Here is a 20,005-nt window from a genome sequence, read left to right as displayed (position 1 = left end):
CTGTTTGCAAAGGCTGATTTTTTTTTTTTAGCTTTATCTTCTTTGTGTCACCAGGGATGCCACATGCCCTAATCATATCTGTGTGTGGAGGATAACACAGATACCACTTAAATAAAGAACAGTGGAGGTATTTTATGTCCAGTATTTATTACCTTAGAAAAGCCTTCATTTTCCAGCTTCCAGTTTTGAATAATCATGTCATTTCCCTGTTGTTCAGAGGAGGCTTATCTTCATAACAGGGAAACAGTAGAATTAAAAAAAAAAAACATTTGTCAAGCTATTCCAAAAAATCACCGATCATCTCTTAATGAGCATGCCCTAGAATCTTTTGTGTAAGGTAAACTGGAAAGGCACCTTGCAGAAGACCTCGGTGGAGGAAGGATTATAATTTGTGTAAAATCTTCAGATTAAGTTGAACCTGCAACTGACTGAAATGGAACTATTTGTAAAATCCATATTCAGAGTAGTTTCCAGCTAAATATCTGGCTAATCACTCAAAGTTACCTTCCAGTAAAGGTAGATGCTGTCAGCCTTGGTATAAAATACCCAAAAACATGGGACACAACTCTTTCAACAAAAATACAACTGCATAAATGTTAAAGTCAGACTATCTATGAATCTTTCTGCCTTTGATGCAAAATTGAAAACTAATTCATGTGATCTAACTCTAAGCTAATAAATAATTTTTTAAAATGGCAGAGAAATGAAGGAAAAAAAGATTCTTTTAAAGGTTTTATGCATGGGCAAAGAGTTCAGATACCAGGCAGTAAACAGTGGAAAAATATTAGCAATCTACCATATGGATGACCTACAAGTTCAATACATAATCATTTCTGCAAGCCAAGACTTTATCGTATATCCCATCATCTCTTACTGGATAGCTTCACCTTACCTGACATTGCATTGCTGTGTAACTGATGCACTTTTGGCAGGAGCTATTAACAATCTATGTCACCTTAGAAAAGTGACATAATGGTGATATTACAGATTAGGGATTAATTCAGTGTACTGCAATCATGAAATTCTCATATTGATGAGCAAGATTAGCTTTTCCCAGTTTGATAAATCATTTTTTTTGTTCTTCATTTCTTAGCTGGACAATGCCTCATTTCTCATGAAATGTCTTTGATACATTCTTAAATACCTTTTGACACGCTAACGATTTTCATTTCTTTATTGTAAAGATTTGATACCATTACAGAAACATGGCAGTGTTTCTGTTCATAGTCACTTGTTGAACAAGTACAATGAACTGAGAATTATAAGATACATGTGAAATATATCTTGAACCACTATGCTGCATAAATGCATGATTACTAGTAGATGAAAGTTAGAAAAAGTGGCACATGATACTGGATTTTTACCACTAGCTAGATTAAAGCATTCTCAAAGGATTTTCTTAAGGATCAGGTGAACTTTCCAGCAAAAATATTGTGTAGAACTCTCTAATGAGAATTTTACAGTGAGTTATTATTGTCCTTTCCTAATCAGTTTTAGAAAAGAAAATTAATTCCTTTTTTGCTGTGAGCATTATTTTATCTAGAAATTAGACATGACTGTTACAGGATCTAGAGTAGGAAAATTTCTCAAAGCACTTTTTTCTAACATTATTTTACATCGTTTCTTATGAATAGATGGGCAGCAGAACAGGTGGACAATTCCCACCGTTCTAACTGAAGGCATCATCCTATTTCACTTAATCAGTGAACAAGCAAACTGATATGCTATGTTAGGCCTGTCCTAAATTTCTTCATAGGCTAATGCTTTAAGTGCACTTTAAAAGCATTAAATCATTTGAAAGTAGTTTAGTTACTATGAAACAGTGTCTGTTGTCCAAAAGAAAAGCAAAAAATACAGGAAAAATAGCAATTGAAATTGGCCATATACGTAGAAATCCCAGTTTGATTTGAAACTTAAAAAAACACTTTTTCAGGTTTTTGTGTTTTCTTGTTTTGATTTTTTTTTCCACATTTAAGTTTGCATACAATGAAATAACCACCACTGATTTCTTTAAATAAAAAGTGGTTCATGCCGAGCATGCCTTATTAGAATATGATGGTTTAGAATATATTTGTGGTATCTGATACGATTTTTGTAACTGGAGGAGTGGACTATCAATTACAGATTTGTATAAGCTTTGCCTAAGGGACTGTACAGAAATTGGTTGTAGAAGTTCTTTGTGTACAAGAAAACTATTAATAAAGCCAGTAAGCTATAATCCATAATGAAAGTGTGCAATGGAAAAGGATTTTGAGAAGGATATAGGAAGCGAAAAAGAGGGGACTGAGGAAATAATATGGAGATCACTGCTTTGCGTAGAAATGATATGTTGTAAGATTGTGAATTGATAGGCTGGTTTCAATGTACTTTTCTGTGAAGCTGTTTTCTCTGCTTTTAAAATGGAGCAATCTTGCATTTACATTATCTATTCTCTTTGTAAATATGTTTACAGCTGATGGCTACAGTGTTTCCTCTGAAATTATGTGACAGTTCAATTTCTCCTTCAATTTACACCCTGCTTCAGCTTAAACCACTGCCAAACAAGTCTGCACCCTCTTACACTGTACAAGAGCTTCCCTGTCTGTATTGTACCCATACATTGAGCAATACAGAAAATGCATATAAAACTGGTTCCTAAACAGAAAAGTCAACTTTATGAATCAGAAAGCAAAGACTCCAACAAAATATCATCTAGGATCTATTTACCAATGAAGGAAACAATTGAGAATGTACAGGATTAATAAGGAAAATGAGTACTAATAAATATTAGCAATTTCCTCACAGCAAATAATAAATGCAAAGAGCACAGAAGTACAGAAGTATTAATCAGGAAAGCAAAGTACAAAGTATTAAAATCTGGACCCTGGCTTTACTCATTAAAATCAGTGATTAACAGTCTCATTCACTTTGTTATTTGAAAAATATTGTTATTAAACTGAAATCAGCATCTACAATACAATCTGCTGGAATTCTATAGAATTTCCCAGTACTTATTCCCCAGTAAAACAAAGTCTTCAAATATTAAGCCACATACATGGCAATATAAATATAATGATTTTAATAATCTAATTGTATATTTTGCAGGACTGTTTACTACACCATTCATTGTTAATTAATTTTTCTAATCTACTTGTAAGAAAAATTATAGCTGATGGTTCTAGCATCTCATTTGAGAGTTTATGAAGTTCAGTATTTCTGACAATTTCTCTTATAATTCTATCAAGCATAAGCTTTTCATTCCTTATCTTTGAACCATCGTTCTCCCATTTTCTAAGATAGTGAATTATTCACTGCGATAAACATTATAACATAAAAAAGAGCATCAAAAAAGTAGCTGCTAATAAATACTGGAATGAGGGAGAAGGCAAGAGTAGGAGTAAGAATTAAATTTAACTGCATCCTACCATGTATCCCCAATCTGTTTCATCCCTGGAAATACGTAACAGAAATAGACTGAGAATCCAATTTCTGTCACAAAACCCCTATGATTCTAGTATTTAAAGTGATTGCATTTAGAGAAGAAATTATTCATATCCTATTGCCCTATGCTCTGACTTTTACAAAAGCAAATAAAAAGCAGCAGGTAACATTAATACTTACCATCTGGTAATAATACCCTGAGTGGCTCATAAAACCTACCATTCAGTCAAATGCAGATATGGAGGTTTGTGACGTCTTCCCTGTAACTACAATAGCGTAGCTTTCCTACTTTTCTTTCCCAAATACACAGATAACAAATCTTATAGTAAAGTTTAGTTATATAGGATGACTTTAGCTCCTTTAGCAGTTGATATATCAGAACAGGGAAGTCTGATTCATCTACCTTTTGATTTTCCTCTGCTTCTGGGCATGGGATCCTACTGTTTGCCTTACACAGATCTGGAACTTACTGGACTCCTCTATGAGTGATATACTCAGGATTCCAGCAGAAAATCAACCACACTGAAATACTGGATAATTTTCTGATACATGAGTTATATCTGTTTAGCAAAGGGCTGGCTCAGGTAACAAGGGAGAAGCATGCAGTAGAGGTAGCAGTAGTTGACTGAAGAGTTGAACAAGCAGGAGGGAGAGAATGAGACCTCCCTTTCTTCCTAAGTGGTGAGCTTGCAGATATATTTTATATATTTAATATATGCATTCAATATGCATTTCACCAAATGCACGTAATTGTGCTTTCCATATTCTATGCTGCTTCAAAGAGAAAAGAAGAAAGAAAAGAAAAAAACCAAACCACACACAGAATCACTTTATCAAAATGGGAGATCTTAAATGGAAGGATTTAGCAGGAATGGGTTATTTAATTTATAAAATAACAAGGCTATCATTTGGACGTTTATCTCTGTATAAATATTAAACTGAGAGTATCATGATCATTGGATCTTTTGGTCTAACTTTCCTTTATCATAACTATGGTCATTTCCATCTATTGGGTTTTCCCTAAGCCTAGTCATTTGTAGCTGATGATGTCTGACTAAACTCTATATTCCAGAAAAGCTGGTTCAACTGGTTCAGCCTCCTTCCTAAAAAAAAAATAATTAAAAAAGCTATTTCAAGTTGGTATTTATCTGACCTAGCTTCTAACCATTTGTTCTTATTTTGCTTTTCTCCATTAGATTATGTATTTCTTGAAGTATTGAGCATTTTTTGCTCTTTAAGGTACTTATACATTAAGCAGGTACTTAGCAATCTTTTTAGCTAAACAAAACAAATTAACCTTTTGAAACCTTTTTAAATGCTGTAAGTCTCAGTCTGGATTTCTGGATAGCAATAACAGCCAGATGCTCTGCAGAACACTGCCTCCAGGACGTTTTAGGCACAGCCACACTGCGTTTGGTTTTGTCAGCCTTTCATTTCATTTTTTCTTAACATATCTTTAACCTTCTTTATTAACCTCTCACATTTCAGTTCATTTTGATTGTTTTCCTTTTTCCATGTACGGGTTGTTGGGGCTTTATTAATTTATTTCTAATTACTGCTTTCATTTGATCTATGAAGAACAGCAAAGGCACAATGCAAGCTGCTATTAGAACCATCCCTTTCTATGTCACTGCCAGGAGAATTCACACTATTGGACTACACCTAATACTAAAAGGCATTGTAAAAATTAGTCAACTCTGACAAGTCCAATGACATTCCTAGCCAGTATTATCAGGGCACTACTGCATAAACATGTACACCAATGGAATTCCAACTGATTTTGGCAAACGTTAATGGAAAGAAACTCTCATTGCTATGTCACAGTTGCAGTGAGAAAGCTCAGATTGCTAGAAACACTGCTAGCTCTGGCAGGACACAGCAAAAGCAAAGCTCATTGTCGAATGATATGACACTCTACCATGCCATGTTGCCAGGGAAACAGCAGCAGAAGAGAACATAAGGTAGTTAAACTGGAGAGGTTCTTTAAAAAAATAAGCAAAAAAAAAAAGCTCAGGACCAGGCTGTCCTGAAGTACACGTAGCTTATGTATGACATAGCATCATGTTATTCTATAAAGTTAGTCATAAGCTTTCTCCCCATAACTGATGGACTGAAGGATTCTTGCTTCTAAAGATACTACTTCTGTTACATGAATTTTATGCTAAATTGTGTTAAAGTATTATAATTTATTTCTACTGATGATAAATGGTTGGGGGTTGGTTCCTGTTTGTGAAGTAAAACATGACCAATCAGTAAATAATGAGGAAAAGTACAGAGAGAATGACTGGACTGTGTATTTTGAAAGCAAGTTGTTTCAATCAGTTTAATAGTGGAAAGAAAGGACAGTATCAAGATTAAATATCTAAAAAATAAGTGACAGGAGTTAGAGAACTGAATTAATTGGAGTAGAGGAGTTATTCATCGTCTGCTAATTTTGAAGTATAATCAGGGGACACTGTCATTGGTTGACAGGTTCAAAATTTAACTAAGCCTATTAATAGCTTTAAAAAAATGCAGTTTGATACTCAAAAATCTATCCCAAGAAGCAGGCTTAAGTATTCAGTCTTGGCAGCATACAATAAAGAAAATACCAAAAACTAAAAGACAACCCATGGCATATGCATACACTGTCTCATCCAGCATAAAGAATAAGCTGCTAGCTATGAAGATTATTCCACCTATTGAAAATGGCTGAAAGAGCGGTAAAACAGCAGCAATAAATGCAAATTACTAAATATATGCAAGTGTACAGGCAGATTCTACAGGGATCTGCTTAATGTCCAAGCTTATTTAATATCTTGGTTAATGACAGAAAGAGTAACTTTACTCACAGATAACATTACATTAAAACATGCCATAAACACCAGCCAGAACAAAGACAACAATATAGCATAATTAGAATTAATTACAGCTGTATGCCAAGTCACTGAGATTTTTTTAATCATATAAGTAATTCAATTCAAGGATTTTACAGAATCAACAGAGATGGGATCCAGAGGAAACTTAAGCAAAATGTGGTTCAAGTTGGGATAGGATAAGAATTTTGCATCCACAGAACATTTTCAATGCAAAAAAACCCCCCAAAACCCACACACCACAAAAAGGTTTTAGTCTAGACTGAGTGCCACTTCAGACTATCCCTATAAGAATATTACTAGGTATGTCTACTGCCTGTTATATTTGACCACTGAAACAGAGTTAATGGCAAGTTAAAAAAAAGACAACACGATCAAAAGGAGTGAAGGCCCAAAACCAGTCTTGTAGCACTCCATGGAACAAGAATGTTCAGTGATCAGTCCATGGACACTGTTGATAATAACTGACAAAATAACTCATTTGACCTGCAGCCCCAAGTCTTTCTAGTGGTGGCAGCAGCTGACTACCATGAACTCTTTCTTATCCTCTAGTCTCACCTTATCTGTCCAGACATTGCACTATGCAGAAAGAGAGTGCCTATGCTGCAGATGTCCAGTAAAGCCAGTCAATCCTGGGAACACATAAGGTTTACTACACATACACAGTAAAGGCGTTCAGCACACGTCCAGAATTGTCATCTGTAAGAAGAGAGGAAGGACACTGACTGGCTGCTTTCTACAGTAGTAGAAAGTAGTAGAAGATGGCAGTGTAGCTTGAGATGTAACTATAGGCTGCACTGAGAGCCACGAAAGAAAGAATTAATTGACTGCAAGGAAGTCTCTTTGCTTTATGCAAGTGAGAAGCTTCTGTACTACCAAAAAAATAAACCAGCTTTAAGATAAGACAGAATATGTTAACCTTTTGTTCAAGATAATAGCAGAGATAAGATTCTTAAGTACCATATTGGAAGATATTAGGCAATGGTGAGAAAGTCAAAAGTATTTATGTAATGATTAAAATACTTATCTAAAAGATTTCTGAGAACATGAATACCTATTTTATAGAAGAGAATTTATAAAAAAGATTGAAAATATACATATTTTTTGTAATGATAGATATAATTCTTTTATTAATACTACCACAAGAAAAAAAAATTAGAAGAATTCTAATTGTTAGAGTTGATCAAGTATCCAGGAACATGCCTTTTGACAAGTTTTGACCTAGCGTTAAGGTTAGTGTTCTTATAATGCCTCATTTCATTACATTCCTAAAAACAAAGATTACTTATTAGTAAGATTTCAATCTCTTCCAATTATTTCTCTGTCATAATTCATATTTCTTTTGTTCTTCTGCCCATAAAATCACGTTAGTTATTTCTTAAAAGTATTAAAGAAATTTCTACCTAAAATTCTAAAAGTGTACACACCAGAGTCACAGCAGATAGCTGATATTCATACTTCCATATTAACAAGATCCAAAAGAATTATAAAAAGCAGAGAAATGGATGCAGAAAAACAAACCATTCCTTATGCAAGGCACCGTCTCCAAGGACAATACTTATATATAAGATAAGCTTATCCAAGGATCTAGTCTTTCAGTGTGAAAAAAGGGACAATTCCTGTTAAAGTATAGCATAGAAGAATAAATATCAGTAAAAGTACTACTGAAAATATCAGTAGCAAGTCAGACCAAACAGCAACTTTTTAATATCATTTAGGAAGATGTTAAACAGTGTAAGCTACTGAGCATCTACTGCTCCTCTCATTTCCTTACACTGAAAGAATTGTCCACCAGATCCTACTCCCACCTTTAATCTTTGTTCAGGACAAGCCTTCCCTGTAGTGGAGGGAAAAGCCACAGCAGCCTGGTTTCTCTCAGAAAGAGTCTATCAAAATCCTTTTTCCAAGGTAAAATGGTTTCAGCATCAGGATTCATCTCCCTGCATAGTTCCTCGTTCCCTAAAAAACGGCCAAAAACCAAACCAAAACACCAAAACCCAAACAAAAAGCCACAGCAAAATCACCAACATACCCACCCACCCAGAGTTAGCAACTTTAGAAGGCATGACTTTCCTTTGTAAGAACCATATTTATTCATGGTATGAATTTTTTCATGTCTACATATTCTAGTCTAAGTTAATAGTTTCTCCCAGTTTTTTGACCTGTGCATACAACAGACTAACATCAAAGGCTATTCCTGAAAACTATTTTAAACACAATTACAAGTAATGTGATGTTAGTAGTAATACCTTGCAGACAAGTATTTGCTATTCACCTTAATGCTTTTCAAAAACAGGTACTTTTATTTTATACATGATTTTATCTGCTGTACTATTTAACTGTTTTGTTTTTTCTTTGTTACTAATCCTGTCAAACCTTGTTGGGCTTTTGGCATTCAAGATCACTTCCTATTTTCTTGTTTCATGCCACACAATTTTCTTTGCTAAAGCTTGTCAACTGTATTATCATTTCTGTTATCAACTTCCAAACTAGATAGTCTTAGTAGGTGAACATTATAGGAGAGATTTGCTCACCAGCCAGCAAGAACAACAAGTGCTGTAGCATTTCAGGAGTAAAATTTCAGATCAATCTTCTTGTTCTATAAACAGTAAGGTAGCAACTCCACCAAATAACAGCAATCAGAAAAATTCTATCAGCCTCCATTTCAGGACACAGCATCTTTCTACATTCACAGGTAGAAGAGCTATATCTGATGTCTTTGTTCTTCTAAGCTAGGGAGCCTTTTAAATTTGCACATTAGGAGTAAGGCATGTGAATAAATTCCCATTAGTTACGTTTTTTATGTTATCAAACAAAGCCAGCTGTCTTCTGAGTCAGTAAGGATTTTGGATACACTGAAAAATATGTATTGGGAATACATACTGAAGAAGTATTCTAATATGCTGGAGGGGTTTTGGATTGCCATCCCAACAATATAGAAAGTTCAGGTGCACGCCAAATTACACTTGCATTACTGTGTAATACAAGTACATACCATTAGTGTATAACGGGGGGGGGGGGGTGGTGGTGGTGGTGGTGGTAATTACAGGAGAATATATTTACCTAAAATATGGACTTGTAATACAGAACAAAGTTCTGAAAAATCCACCAACCACCAAAATTCACTTTGAAGCTGCATTAACAGTAAGGATCCTTTTTCTTTGTTCCAGTATCTCTGCTAGTTTTTAAGGCTAATTGGACTCCACTACTCTCTCAGGGCTGGCATACCACAGAGAGTTCTTACAGCTTTTATCTACTTTTTTGTTCAGCACAGTTACAGAAATAACCCAAAGTAGCTGCTTCCTTTTTTTTTATTGACATGCTCCTACTTCCTGTGATTATTAAGTACGCATACAGTATTATGAGAGATGGTATCAACACTTCTCTACCCACTTGATGGATTCTAGAAGTGTTCTGAACATAACCCGCATTAGTCTATTCATGGCATTGGGCTTCAGATGCCTAATGCCAGAATGCTCTTCTTCATATGCATTAAGTTTCAGAGAATCTAATTAATTTCCTCAAATTTGTGCTTTAATTCAGGAAGTATAACTTAAGATTTTCTCAGTAGAAATATTTCTTAGCATTCATGCTTGAAATATATGTCCACATATTTTTGCATAGCAGGAAATCTCCAAAAATACACATATTTGTACTTGGCAAAATATTTATACCTAACACTGATTACAAACCATTTATTGAAAATTACCTGAAAAATCACTTGAACTAATAACTTTTTTTTTAAAAAGTAATTTTGATAATAAAATGCCTTCTTAATGCACGTTGTAGTCATTTTCTTTAAGCAGAGAAAATTTTTTTTGCATGTTTTATGATGTTAATAACTGGAAAAGCTAATGCACACAGTAAATCGATCGCATTGTTCGGTTATGGTCTCATTTAGGTCCAGTGTTCTTAAAAAGTTATTTTCAGCTTTGTATTGAATGATGTACAATGGATAGTTGTTCCTCTGATGTTTAAATATCTAAACGTCCAAGAAGCACATTTTCTGAAAGGCTAGGCCACGATTGTCACATACTCTTCACAGCCCTAAAAATTTGTGGCTTTCCTTACTGTTCAAGAGGTTCTATAAGGACAAATGAAGACTTTTAAGCAAGTGATTTTCAGTAAAGTCATCTTGAGAGTTTCACATGAAGATGGCAATTTGCTCTAGGAGAACCTTGTATTGCTCTGGTGTATTCCCCTTCTAACTCCTGTATTTGCCTTGTTATAAGGAGTGCTCTAATTTCACTTCTATCTTTTCTGTGACAATATATTTGGGAAGAGGATTGTGACTTTGCAACCCAGTTGAGAGAGGCTAAGAATTCAGTTCATTTCCTTCACAAATTGATTCTATATCAAATAGATGCTATCCAGCTTATACGGTCAACTTCTTAAGTGAAGAAGGGCAAGGCTAGAATTCCATTTGCAGTGCTGAAAGATTACACACGTGAATGCTGAAGTCATCTAGGCTTTGCTCCCACTCAAAGTTTGCTGTGAAATATCTTGAAAGGCTTCATAAAAAATGAGAGCACCTGAACAGATTAGGTCAATCTTTTTCTCAGATTCCCTAGATGTTTGTTTAAAAAGATGTTTGACAATATGGAGGGTTTTTGCCACTGATATTAACAGGTGCTAAAAGGGCTATGTATAACATGTATCACAATTTCCCCTCTATCCTGACTATTATTAGTATTGCAGGAAAATAGCTGCATGCCAGAAAGGAGTTTTCATAAACTGTACTCTCAAAAAGCTGAGGTATCAGGAAAGGCCAATAAGCTCCTTAAGTATTTGGTTTCAGGAGTGGTGGTGGTAAGTTAAAAATTTTGTTTTCTTGATAAAAAATTACTGGCAGAAGCAGGATTTCTGTTCAAAATGCATACCATTAGCATATAACAGAGGGCTTTCCAGGTAAGTTATTCTTAGATAAGTGAGAGGTTCCATTATGACCCCAACAATTTTTTTTGCATGAGGCCCACTGCAGTCTGAACTTTTGGCTGCAGTATTTTGTCTTTTTCATCTCCGTCTTCCTTTTAACAAGATGCTATACTAAAAAAATAGCCTCAAAAAAGCCTAAAGTTTCATTTTGCATTCACTTGGAATGGCTGTAAGAAAGAATAAAAATTATCTAAATAATGAAAATTAAGCTACCTGCAAGAAGTTTTAACATTCATACTTATAAAATTATTTAACTAGTGTCATTTTTAGAAAAAGCAGACATGTCCAACTTTTGCTTGGTATCTCCTGCACCACGTGAATCTGAGCTAGTCAGGAATAATAATCTTATAATAAATCAATAGCATTCCAAGGGTATTGCACAAACCATTTTGCAACTGTGTCAAAAGAAGAGGCAGCTGTTACCTAGTTGAGTCATACTAACTATGTGCATGGAAAGATAAAGCTATATTTATTACATGTTAGGCAGAAAAAAATGTGTAAGACATTGTGGAAATAAAAACAGACAGATCACATTTGCAGATAACCCTAGATAAGCAGGAAAAATATTGGTATAGAGAGTGACAGAAGAAAACACACCAGGTGGAGGAAAAAAAAAAGATGAAGAATTATAGTTTTCACTGTCTTGCTCTTTAGTAAGCAGCTAAATATCACATACTTTGAACAGACAAGTCAAAATACTGGTTTGGCCAGATCTAGAAACTGTTAACTCAGGTGATTCTGTCTCTGCAATTGATGTTACCCACAATAAAGCATAGCAGGAGAAAGACAAAAGCCCCAGAAAAATTCTTTCTTCCCCTTCTCTCATATGTTTCCAGGCAGTATAAGGTTTAACTTACTTTGTCTTTTAAAATTATGCACAAAGGAAAAATTGTCCTGGCAACTGACAGTTTGGACATTATTTTTGTTCTCCCTTCTGCACATTAGTGTCACTACAATACTCTCACCCTGAACAGGCTTCATGAGTTAGCTATATTCAGGACCTACCAGTATGCAGAACTAGCTCATCTTTCCCCTCAATTTTCATCATATTTGTCAATCATTATTTTAATGCATCTTCAGTGAAGACAAGGCTCATGCATAGCATTTATGCACTTCCGTCAACAGGAAGCACAGAAGTTATCATATTCATATAGATCATTTGCTCAACTTTCAGTTTCTGAGTCAGCCAGATTCTTACGTGCTCTGTCAAGCAGTGAGTTATGTTTGGCAGTGGACTAGTTTTATTTAATAGTTCTCTTTACCACAGCTGCTATACCAGGAAGCATCTTAGACTCAGCAACACTATTATTTTGTATTTATTTTGACAGTCTCGGTGTTGTAGTGTTCAAGTGATCTACCAACGTAGATACTTCTCATAGTTTAGCTGTGGGAGCTGTTTAACACTGTATTGATTATTCAGCACACCTGAAACATGCCACGCCCTGCACAGTAAAATTATGGATGTATGTTTGGATGAAGCATAACACCCAGAGGATGGGCCAAAGGTAACCTGTTCTTTATACAGTCAGGTTCCCCCTGAAATGCTATTAGTATCCCTGTCCTTTTTGCCACATAAGTGGGAGATTCAGAAAGATGACTGCTCTCTCATATTTCACCTATGTTCTGATTTCTTGATAGATCATAAAAATATGTCTTCAGAATTTAATTTCATAGATGGCCAAATACTTGGACAGTGGTTGCATACACATGGAAGCTGAGGGAGGACAAAAGTCTGAATTTCAGTGTTGAATACCCTCTATAAGCAGTAGCACCAAGGAACATCAGATTGTAGAAAAGGGATAGAAACAGATCATAGAAGATTAGCCCTCCATGCTGTTAAAACTCTAGGTAAAAGTGGGCTTCAATGTCATTCTCAAATAACCCAGACACTTACTCCATTTGATTCTAGATAAAGGAATCAAAAGCAATGTCCATAAGGATTTTTGGGCTAGTTCTTTTTGATTTTTAAATCTTAAGAACAAGGCAGGAAAAGTCTAAGGAATTGCAAGAAACCAACTAACTCCTAGTCAGAGTCTAGATATGAGATATGCTTTTTCTAATGTCTCAGGAAATAAAGAGAAGAATTAGGGGCAATGCTTCTCTTATGTCAAGAGGAGTTTACTAAACAAAAACCAGATACAGAAGTCGGTTACAATAGGAAGGCACTAATGCCAAGACAAGAATCTCCAGATAACGAAGCATAAGTCCACACGTAGGACAATGAATGGTGAATCAGTCAATGTAGTACAGAGAAGAAAATGGAAATGCAGTGGATAAGCTGTAAAATCACTACAGAAGATAAGAATAGGGAAATATTATATATGTGATATATTTGCAAAAATTCAAGAGAGAATTACATACTTGTAGAATAGCCTCAGACACATGGAGACAATGATGGAGGTGCAACAAAGATCTAGACAAACCCAACAAAGCTACTAAAAATTAGGAAACAATCTATTATATTTTTTCTTAAAATAAATTTCTCTGGTCCGATATTTCTCATGACCTAGTATAATTGTTTCTCAAACTTGTCACTTAGCTGCCTTCTAATAAGGAAAATCTTTGTAAAAGATTTGTACTCATAATGTACGCTTCATTTGCAATAAAATTCAAGTATTTCTGAAAAGTTTTATCAAAATTCAGCTTAGGTGAATGTTCTTGACCATAAGGTTTTTTTCCCCTTGAAGAATCATAGAAAGTGCACGCAAAAGGGATTCAACCATGTATGGAAAGCTTGTAAAACAAAGGGAATATTTTTTTGAAACAATATTTTAGTCTTGGTTCATACCTAAGTATAATTGCTTCTCAAACTTATCACTTAGCTCCCTTCTAATAAGAAAAATCTTTGTAAAGAAACTGTATTAGCCACCAAAAATACTGACAAAGGAATTAAAAGTACAAATGAGTTTAAATAATTTGACATCACTGTACCAATAATGATAAGAAATTGTATTAAGTGGTACTTAAAGAACGCCTTTCCTACATGCATGGTGGGCGAAGGGAATAGTATCACCTATTTCCTTTGGTGATGATCTTGTCTTATACTGGTTTGGAGGGAAGGAGTTGGTTGCAGAACCCAGAACTTGGACAAGACTTTACTGAGAGCTATGGCAGAAAAAACAAAGCAGCAAACAAAAGCATTCTGGGAAATATTACTCTACATGTTTTATCCAGTATTTGTTTCTTTTTGGTTTGTGCATTTTTCATACAATATAAGAATCTTCCTCCAACACTACCTCAGTGATGGCTGTAAACTTCCGATACAAACTCTGGAAAATGTCAGAAGTATCACCTATAGAATTCCTTTCTGTGACCACTTCCATGTCATGGAGTTTCCATACCTCAATTGCTATAAATTCCTATCACCAGAACCGTGGGATCCCCTAGGTCACTTGACAATATTTTAATCTGTACCATAATTCTATGATAAGTGGTATTGTATAAACCGCAGACCAGATAGAAGGCACTGAAGCTGTTTCAGGTACCGATATAGTTCAGGGGATCTGGTGAATGGCATGTGTTATATAAAATATACATAGGTTTTGGGAGGCTTTCACATTTAGCCATTAAAGCCACTGCAGTTATTGCAGTCATTAGCAAAACCACAACCACGTCTTCGGCATCTTTAAAAAGCACAGGAGCTCTCAATAATTTTTAATAAAAAAAAAATCAGGTATGCAACTATGATGACATTAAACAAGTCCAATACAAAATAAACAACAGTGAAGAATGTCACAGTTGGCCCCCTTCCAGGACAGGGGAGTGGAGATTTTCAGGGTAGAGAAAATTTACAGAGAGATCTGAGACAGACATCTTACGTAGAGCTTCAGTACTCCCCCTTTCTCCTAACCTGTTCCTCCACTTCATCATTTGAGAGAAGCCTATATGAGTTGGTAATCAGTTGTGAGATTTTCAGAGGTTCCTCGAAGTTATTATTTTAGAGCAAAAAAAGGGAAAAGGAAATAGACAGCTGCATATGAAGTGGTGTCACACCCATACAAGCACTAGAGGGTGTCACACAGATGATACAGCTCTTGCACATACATGTGCAGTATACTACTATAAAAACTTCTGGGAACAATTTCCTCCCCAACAACACTTAGGTAATGCACCTGCAAAGAACAAGGATTTCAGTGTTCTGGACTACTCCAGGAACTGAAATTTGTGAACAAGCTTTCTAAATGTAAGACAACTGAAGATATGTAAGGGAGTACAAGAGAAGGAGAAGCAGAAACATTTTAAGGTTAACTTTCTGATTTTACAGTATAGATTTTAATTCTTCCTGAAAGGCAGCTGTTTTCAAATGTAAATATCATGTTTAGGAACCACTAGATGATAGACTCATTATGTGTTTCTACCCACAAACTTCCATCTCTTAAGCATCACGTTTTACAAGGCTGTCAAAAAAAAAAAACAACCCAACAACGTTCAAATGAAACTCTGTAAAGGTTAACTCAGGCAAGCCGAATGTGTTAGCAAATGCATAGTTGCATATATGAACACTTACACATATTTTTCCATGGTTACTGTATTTGAGTGCTGTGAAAACCAAAAGCTAATAGCATTAGAGGGAATTAAACAGGAATAGTTATTCATTGGACAAAGCAAACCAGACATATCAACAAAAACAGTCAAAGAAAATTTTAAAATTTAAAAGTTCCATACTAATTAAAAAAAATTAATTTATTTAATCCCAAATTATGATTGAAAATCCTGAAGAAAAAAAAATAGGGAGCAAACTGTTACTTATAACTATTTTAGCTTCAAAATTCCCCAGGACTTGCAAAACATGGTGTCCAAATTAACCATCCCTGTACACCAGGATGTCAGTACTGCCTACTTTTTTAAGTGATGTTTGGAGTAACAATTAACCAGGTAAACATTTAACTAAAAGGCACCAAAAAAAAAATCTGCTGTCATGTGAAGAGGACCTCCATTTCCCAAAAGTAACATTAAATAATTAAATCTGTCCAGTGGGGAAAACTATCCAAACAAAGGAATCCTAGCTTCTGGCTCTATAATAGAGATTGGGGGTGAGGAGAAGGAAATCACCTTTGGGGCCAAGAAGTTGGGGAATTACTGCCTCGGGAGAGTAGGGAGGTGAGGGGGAAAAAAAATGGCCAAACACTGGGGAGGGGGAGAGGAAGAGAAGGAAAGGGAGTAAGGAGTAGAAGGTGCACTTACTGTTTGGTTATCTTCATACAGCTTCAAGTCATATCCACTCAGCTCCACACAGAAAATTATTGCTGTAACCCCCTCGAAACAGTGGATCCATTTTTTGCGTTCAGATCTCTGTCCACCCACATCCACCATTTTGAAAGTCAGCTCTTTGAAGGTGAACTTATTTTCTACAATCCCTGTGGTCATGTCCCGAGAACGCAGAATATCTTCCACTGTAGGGATGTAGTCCAGTGCTGCAATCCTTTCTAGGTCATTTAAGTAGTATGCAGCATTATCCTCTAGGTGGTACTCATTGGAGCGGCAAAAACACTCCTGCACACCTGGGTCTGCCCAGAGCCGTTTCATGACTCCCAGAAGCTCAGGGGTAATCTCACCTTTGCTCTCAGCTGGGCCTGTCAGGGCAAAAAGCTGTACAGCATCATATGCTCTGTCAGGATTGTGAAATTCTATCTTAAGGGTGGCTAGAGCCCGAATGATACGTGTGAGGGAGTCAATTGCATTATAGATAATCAGAGGTTTGTATTCCTTACAGGCCTCCAAGTTAAAGCCACCACTATGAATGATTTTCATCTGCTTTACAATAGTACTCTTCCCAGAATTGCTGGTACCCAGGAGAAGGAGCTTAATCTCTCTTCGTTGTCGCTGACTTTCAGAGCGCAGGTGGCGGTCAATCCTACGGGACCGCCGCGCTGCCTCTTTCTCCTCAGAGCTTTGCCGACATCCCATGGTATAGCAGGCAGTTACAGAAAGGAAAGGTTGGAGATTGTCTCACTCTCTTTGTGTCTCTGAAAAAGATCTGTGGTGTCTTTCAGTTCTCGTGCCAGGTACACCTTGAACGAAACAAAAGTCACTATCCAATACCTGATGATCCAAGATGCCTGTACCACCTAATTCAGTCCCAGCAGAGGTGCAAACACATGTAAATATGCAACCACAGAAATAGTCTCTTCAGTAGATCTCATGGCACTCCCCTTTCCAGTGTATAAACAGTGGCACATTCCTGTTAATGAAGGGACACTTCCCTCTGCCACAGTTTCGCTAGATCCATCAAATACTCTTTTCTGTTCTGCATAATTATTTTGCTGCCTTCTGTCCAAAGGTAAGGAGCTGCACTTTCACCTTCTCTGCTGTAGCCTTTGTCTTTTAATTGTATTTTCTGGTTGCTGCAGTGATGCTGCAGATACAGCTGAAGCTCTTTTCAGTGGTGCTGTACTTGTTTTGTTTCTCTTCCTCCACTTCTTCAGCTGATCCAGTTCAGCTCTGTAAATCTGTGCTTTCCACCTGCCAAACAATGAGAAAAGAAATGAATGAAGTGAGAGACTCTGCTTCCTTGCTGCAAACCGCTCACTTTCTCCTCCTCTTCTAGACTTCTAAAGCTTTTATTATCCAAAACAGAAAATACAGATGGAAAAATATGTAAAGAAAAGCAAAAATCTAAAACCCTAGCAAAAACTTAGGGACAGCTGAAGCTTGCAGACCTAAGAAAATGTGGTTTCTGAACAATAGTAAATCAAATCTCCCTTTCAGCCTTCTGTGTTTTATTATCTAAACCTACATGAAAACAAACAGTGCTGAGCTGTGCCCCAATTTCTCCCTCAGCAAGAGCTTATGGCAGTGCTTTTCCTGCACAGTCCTGTTCTGACTGGTTTTCCTGAAGCAGAAAATGAAACAGACTCACAACTACTTTTCCCAGTCTATTTATATCAATATCTTGTACTCAGGCAGATGTCCTCCTGAGTTTTCTTTCATCTTTTCTGTTTGTACTGAACATTTAAATAACTAAATTAGGAAGCAAAAGGAGGTGATTAACTTTGCTTCATGATTTTGTAAAAGGGAGAGTTACTGATCTTTGCAGAATACAGTAACAGATCTTCTTTCTCTTTGGAGAACAGTACTGTTAAACATACTACCTGCACCCCGCTTAATCAGTGAAGTGATGCACTACTACAACAAACTTTGTAAGCTTCTTTCCACAGCCAAGCTAAGTGTTATTAAGCCTCCTCTCTTCCATTTTTAATACAGAAAATTCTGAGATACAGTAACAGTGACTACAAAGTGGACGTTTCATACAAAAAGCACAGGAAATGCCATCCCAAGCAAGGGCTGACAGCTTTTCAGTGACTTAGAGCAATTACTCTTTTCCAAATTAGGGGTTAAGCCTACTAGTTGGAACTCTGCAGAAGGCAACAGCAGGAAGCAGTTACCTCTCACAGAGGGAAAACACATTACTAATAGCTGATTGGTGATAATTTGCCTCCTTTCTAGGAAGGGCTTGCTGCTCCCACTAAGCTCTGAGCACAACAGAACCGCAGATGTCATGGCTTCCTCATCATGTGGCCCCAGCCCACTTCAACACCTGTCTTGCTGTCTGTTTTCTTGTGTCTAGAGGCTCTTCGGTGTGTATTTTTACAAGCTAAAGAACGTGCCACTGAGATAACCTCAGAGGTAGGCTTAAGAAAAATTTCAGAGCCTACTAAAGAAATGTAACTTCTACTATATTTTAATAAGACTAAGTCTCCCAAATTCCATTTTCAAAGTTGCCCTAGAAGTCTTCGGAAGTTTTTCTTGCATGAACTTACTAGCATTTCAATGTAGATGTGACAAAGCATTAAAATACATATTGAAGAGGATGATTCCACACTACTAGGAGAGGGACCAAATGATCCATTTTCTACACATCTCTCTGATCAAAGATGAAAAATTTTGCAAGAGGCACATACATTCTGTGTAAATGAGATTACACTATTTTCCTTTTTTTTCCTGGCTTCTAGTTATTCCTATTGCATATATTGCAATGATACTTGCATATCACCATTTCAAGTGGGAATATAATGAGGTGATTATATTACTGCTTTGTAAAGCAGAGAAGTAGATACTATTTCCAAATAGTTTACTACAGTAAGAAAATTTGATTTATTTAAATAAGTTTTCCTTCATACACTGAAAAGCATCTTCCATGTTCATAGTCACTCCTTTTAAAGTTCAGAAAAAGAATAACTTTACAAACTATTATGTTACTACATTCTACTGTCCTGGCTATATAAAGATAAATTTCTTCTCACCGGTTTTACTTTTCCTTGGAACATACTCAGAAAATAAGGCAGTCTGGAATTGGTTCTGGTTTTTAGATCAGATTTCATATTAAAAATGCAAGTGTTTCATGGCTGTAAGTTCCTAATTAGATAAAAGTCTTTTCAGTTACTCTAATGGAAAGCCTTATTGCTTCCTTTTGCTGTGCACATTTCTTTCTGAGTTTTCTTTTTAAAAAAAATCTTATTCTGTGAATGACCATGTTATACTGCATATGTGCATCTAAACTAGTACATCTGCCTTCTACTGAAAATTGAAGCTACTCAAAAAGTTAATGTATTTGTCAAATCTGATGATATATATGGACTATCTTATCATGACTAAAATAGATAGTTCTTCCCACAAGATAAATTAACATGCCCCAGATCCTGAGCTAACAGTGATCTATTTTGATTATCAGAGTAGTAATGCCCAAAAGTTCTTTTTTGGAGTGGGAAGGATACCTGAGCAAAATTCTGCAAAATTTATTTATATAATAAACCTGTTGAAGCCCATTTAACTGAGCAGGCTGTTTAGTACTAGCA

The 20,005-nt window shown here is 36.0% G+C and overlaps 2 protein-coding genes across 5 annotated transcripts in view; one reads left to right on the top strand and one right to left on the bottom strand.

The window, feature by feature from the left end:
* The window catches only part of RSPH14 (radial spoke head 14 homolog), a 95,791-nt gene that overhangs the window by 36,167 nt on the left and 39,619 nt on the right, over positions 1–20,005 (top strand). The window lies entirely within an intron of this gene.
* Positions 1–20,005, bottom strand: part of GNAZ (G protein subunit alpha z) — a 67,468-nt gene that overhangs the window by 25,658 nt on the left and 21,805 nt on the right. For all 4 annotated transcript variants that reach the window (XM_054844577.1, XM_054844578.1, XM_054844580.1 and 1 more), the window contains one exon: positions 16,395–17,672. In XM_054844577.1, coding sequence (XP_054700552.1) covers positions 16,395–17,117 — 723 coding nt within the window. In that variant the 5' untranslated portion in view covers positions 17,118–17,672. The remainder of the gene's footprint in view (positions 1–16,394; positions 17,673–20,005) is intronic.

The sequence above is a fragment of the Grus americana genome, chromosome 16, assembly GCF_028858705.1.
Source record: "Grus americana isolate bGruAme1 chromosome 16, bGruAme1.mat, whole genome shotgun sequence".
NCBI classification, from domain to species: Eukaryota; Metazoa; Chordata; class Aves; order Gruiformes; family Gruidae; genus Grus; species Grus americana.
Note: the sequence above shows the minus strand (reverse complement) of the source record. Positions and strands in the feature narration are given on the sequence as shown.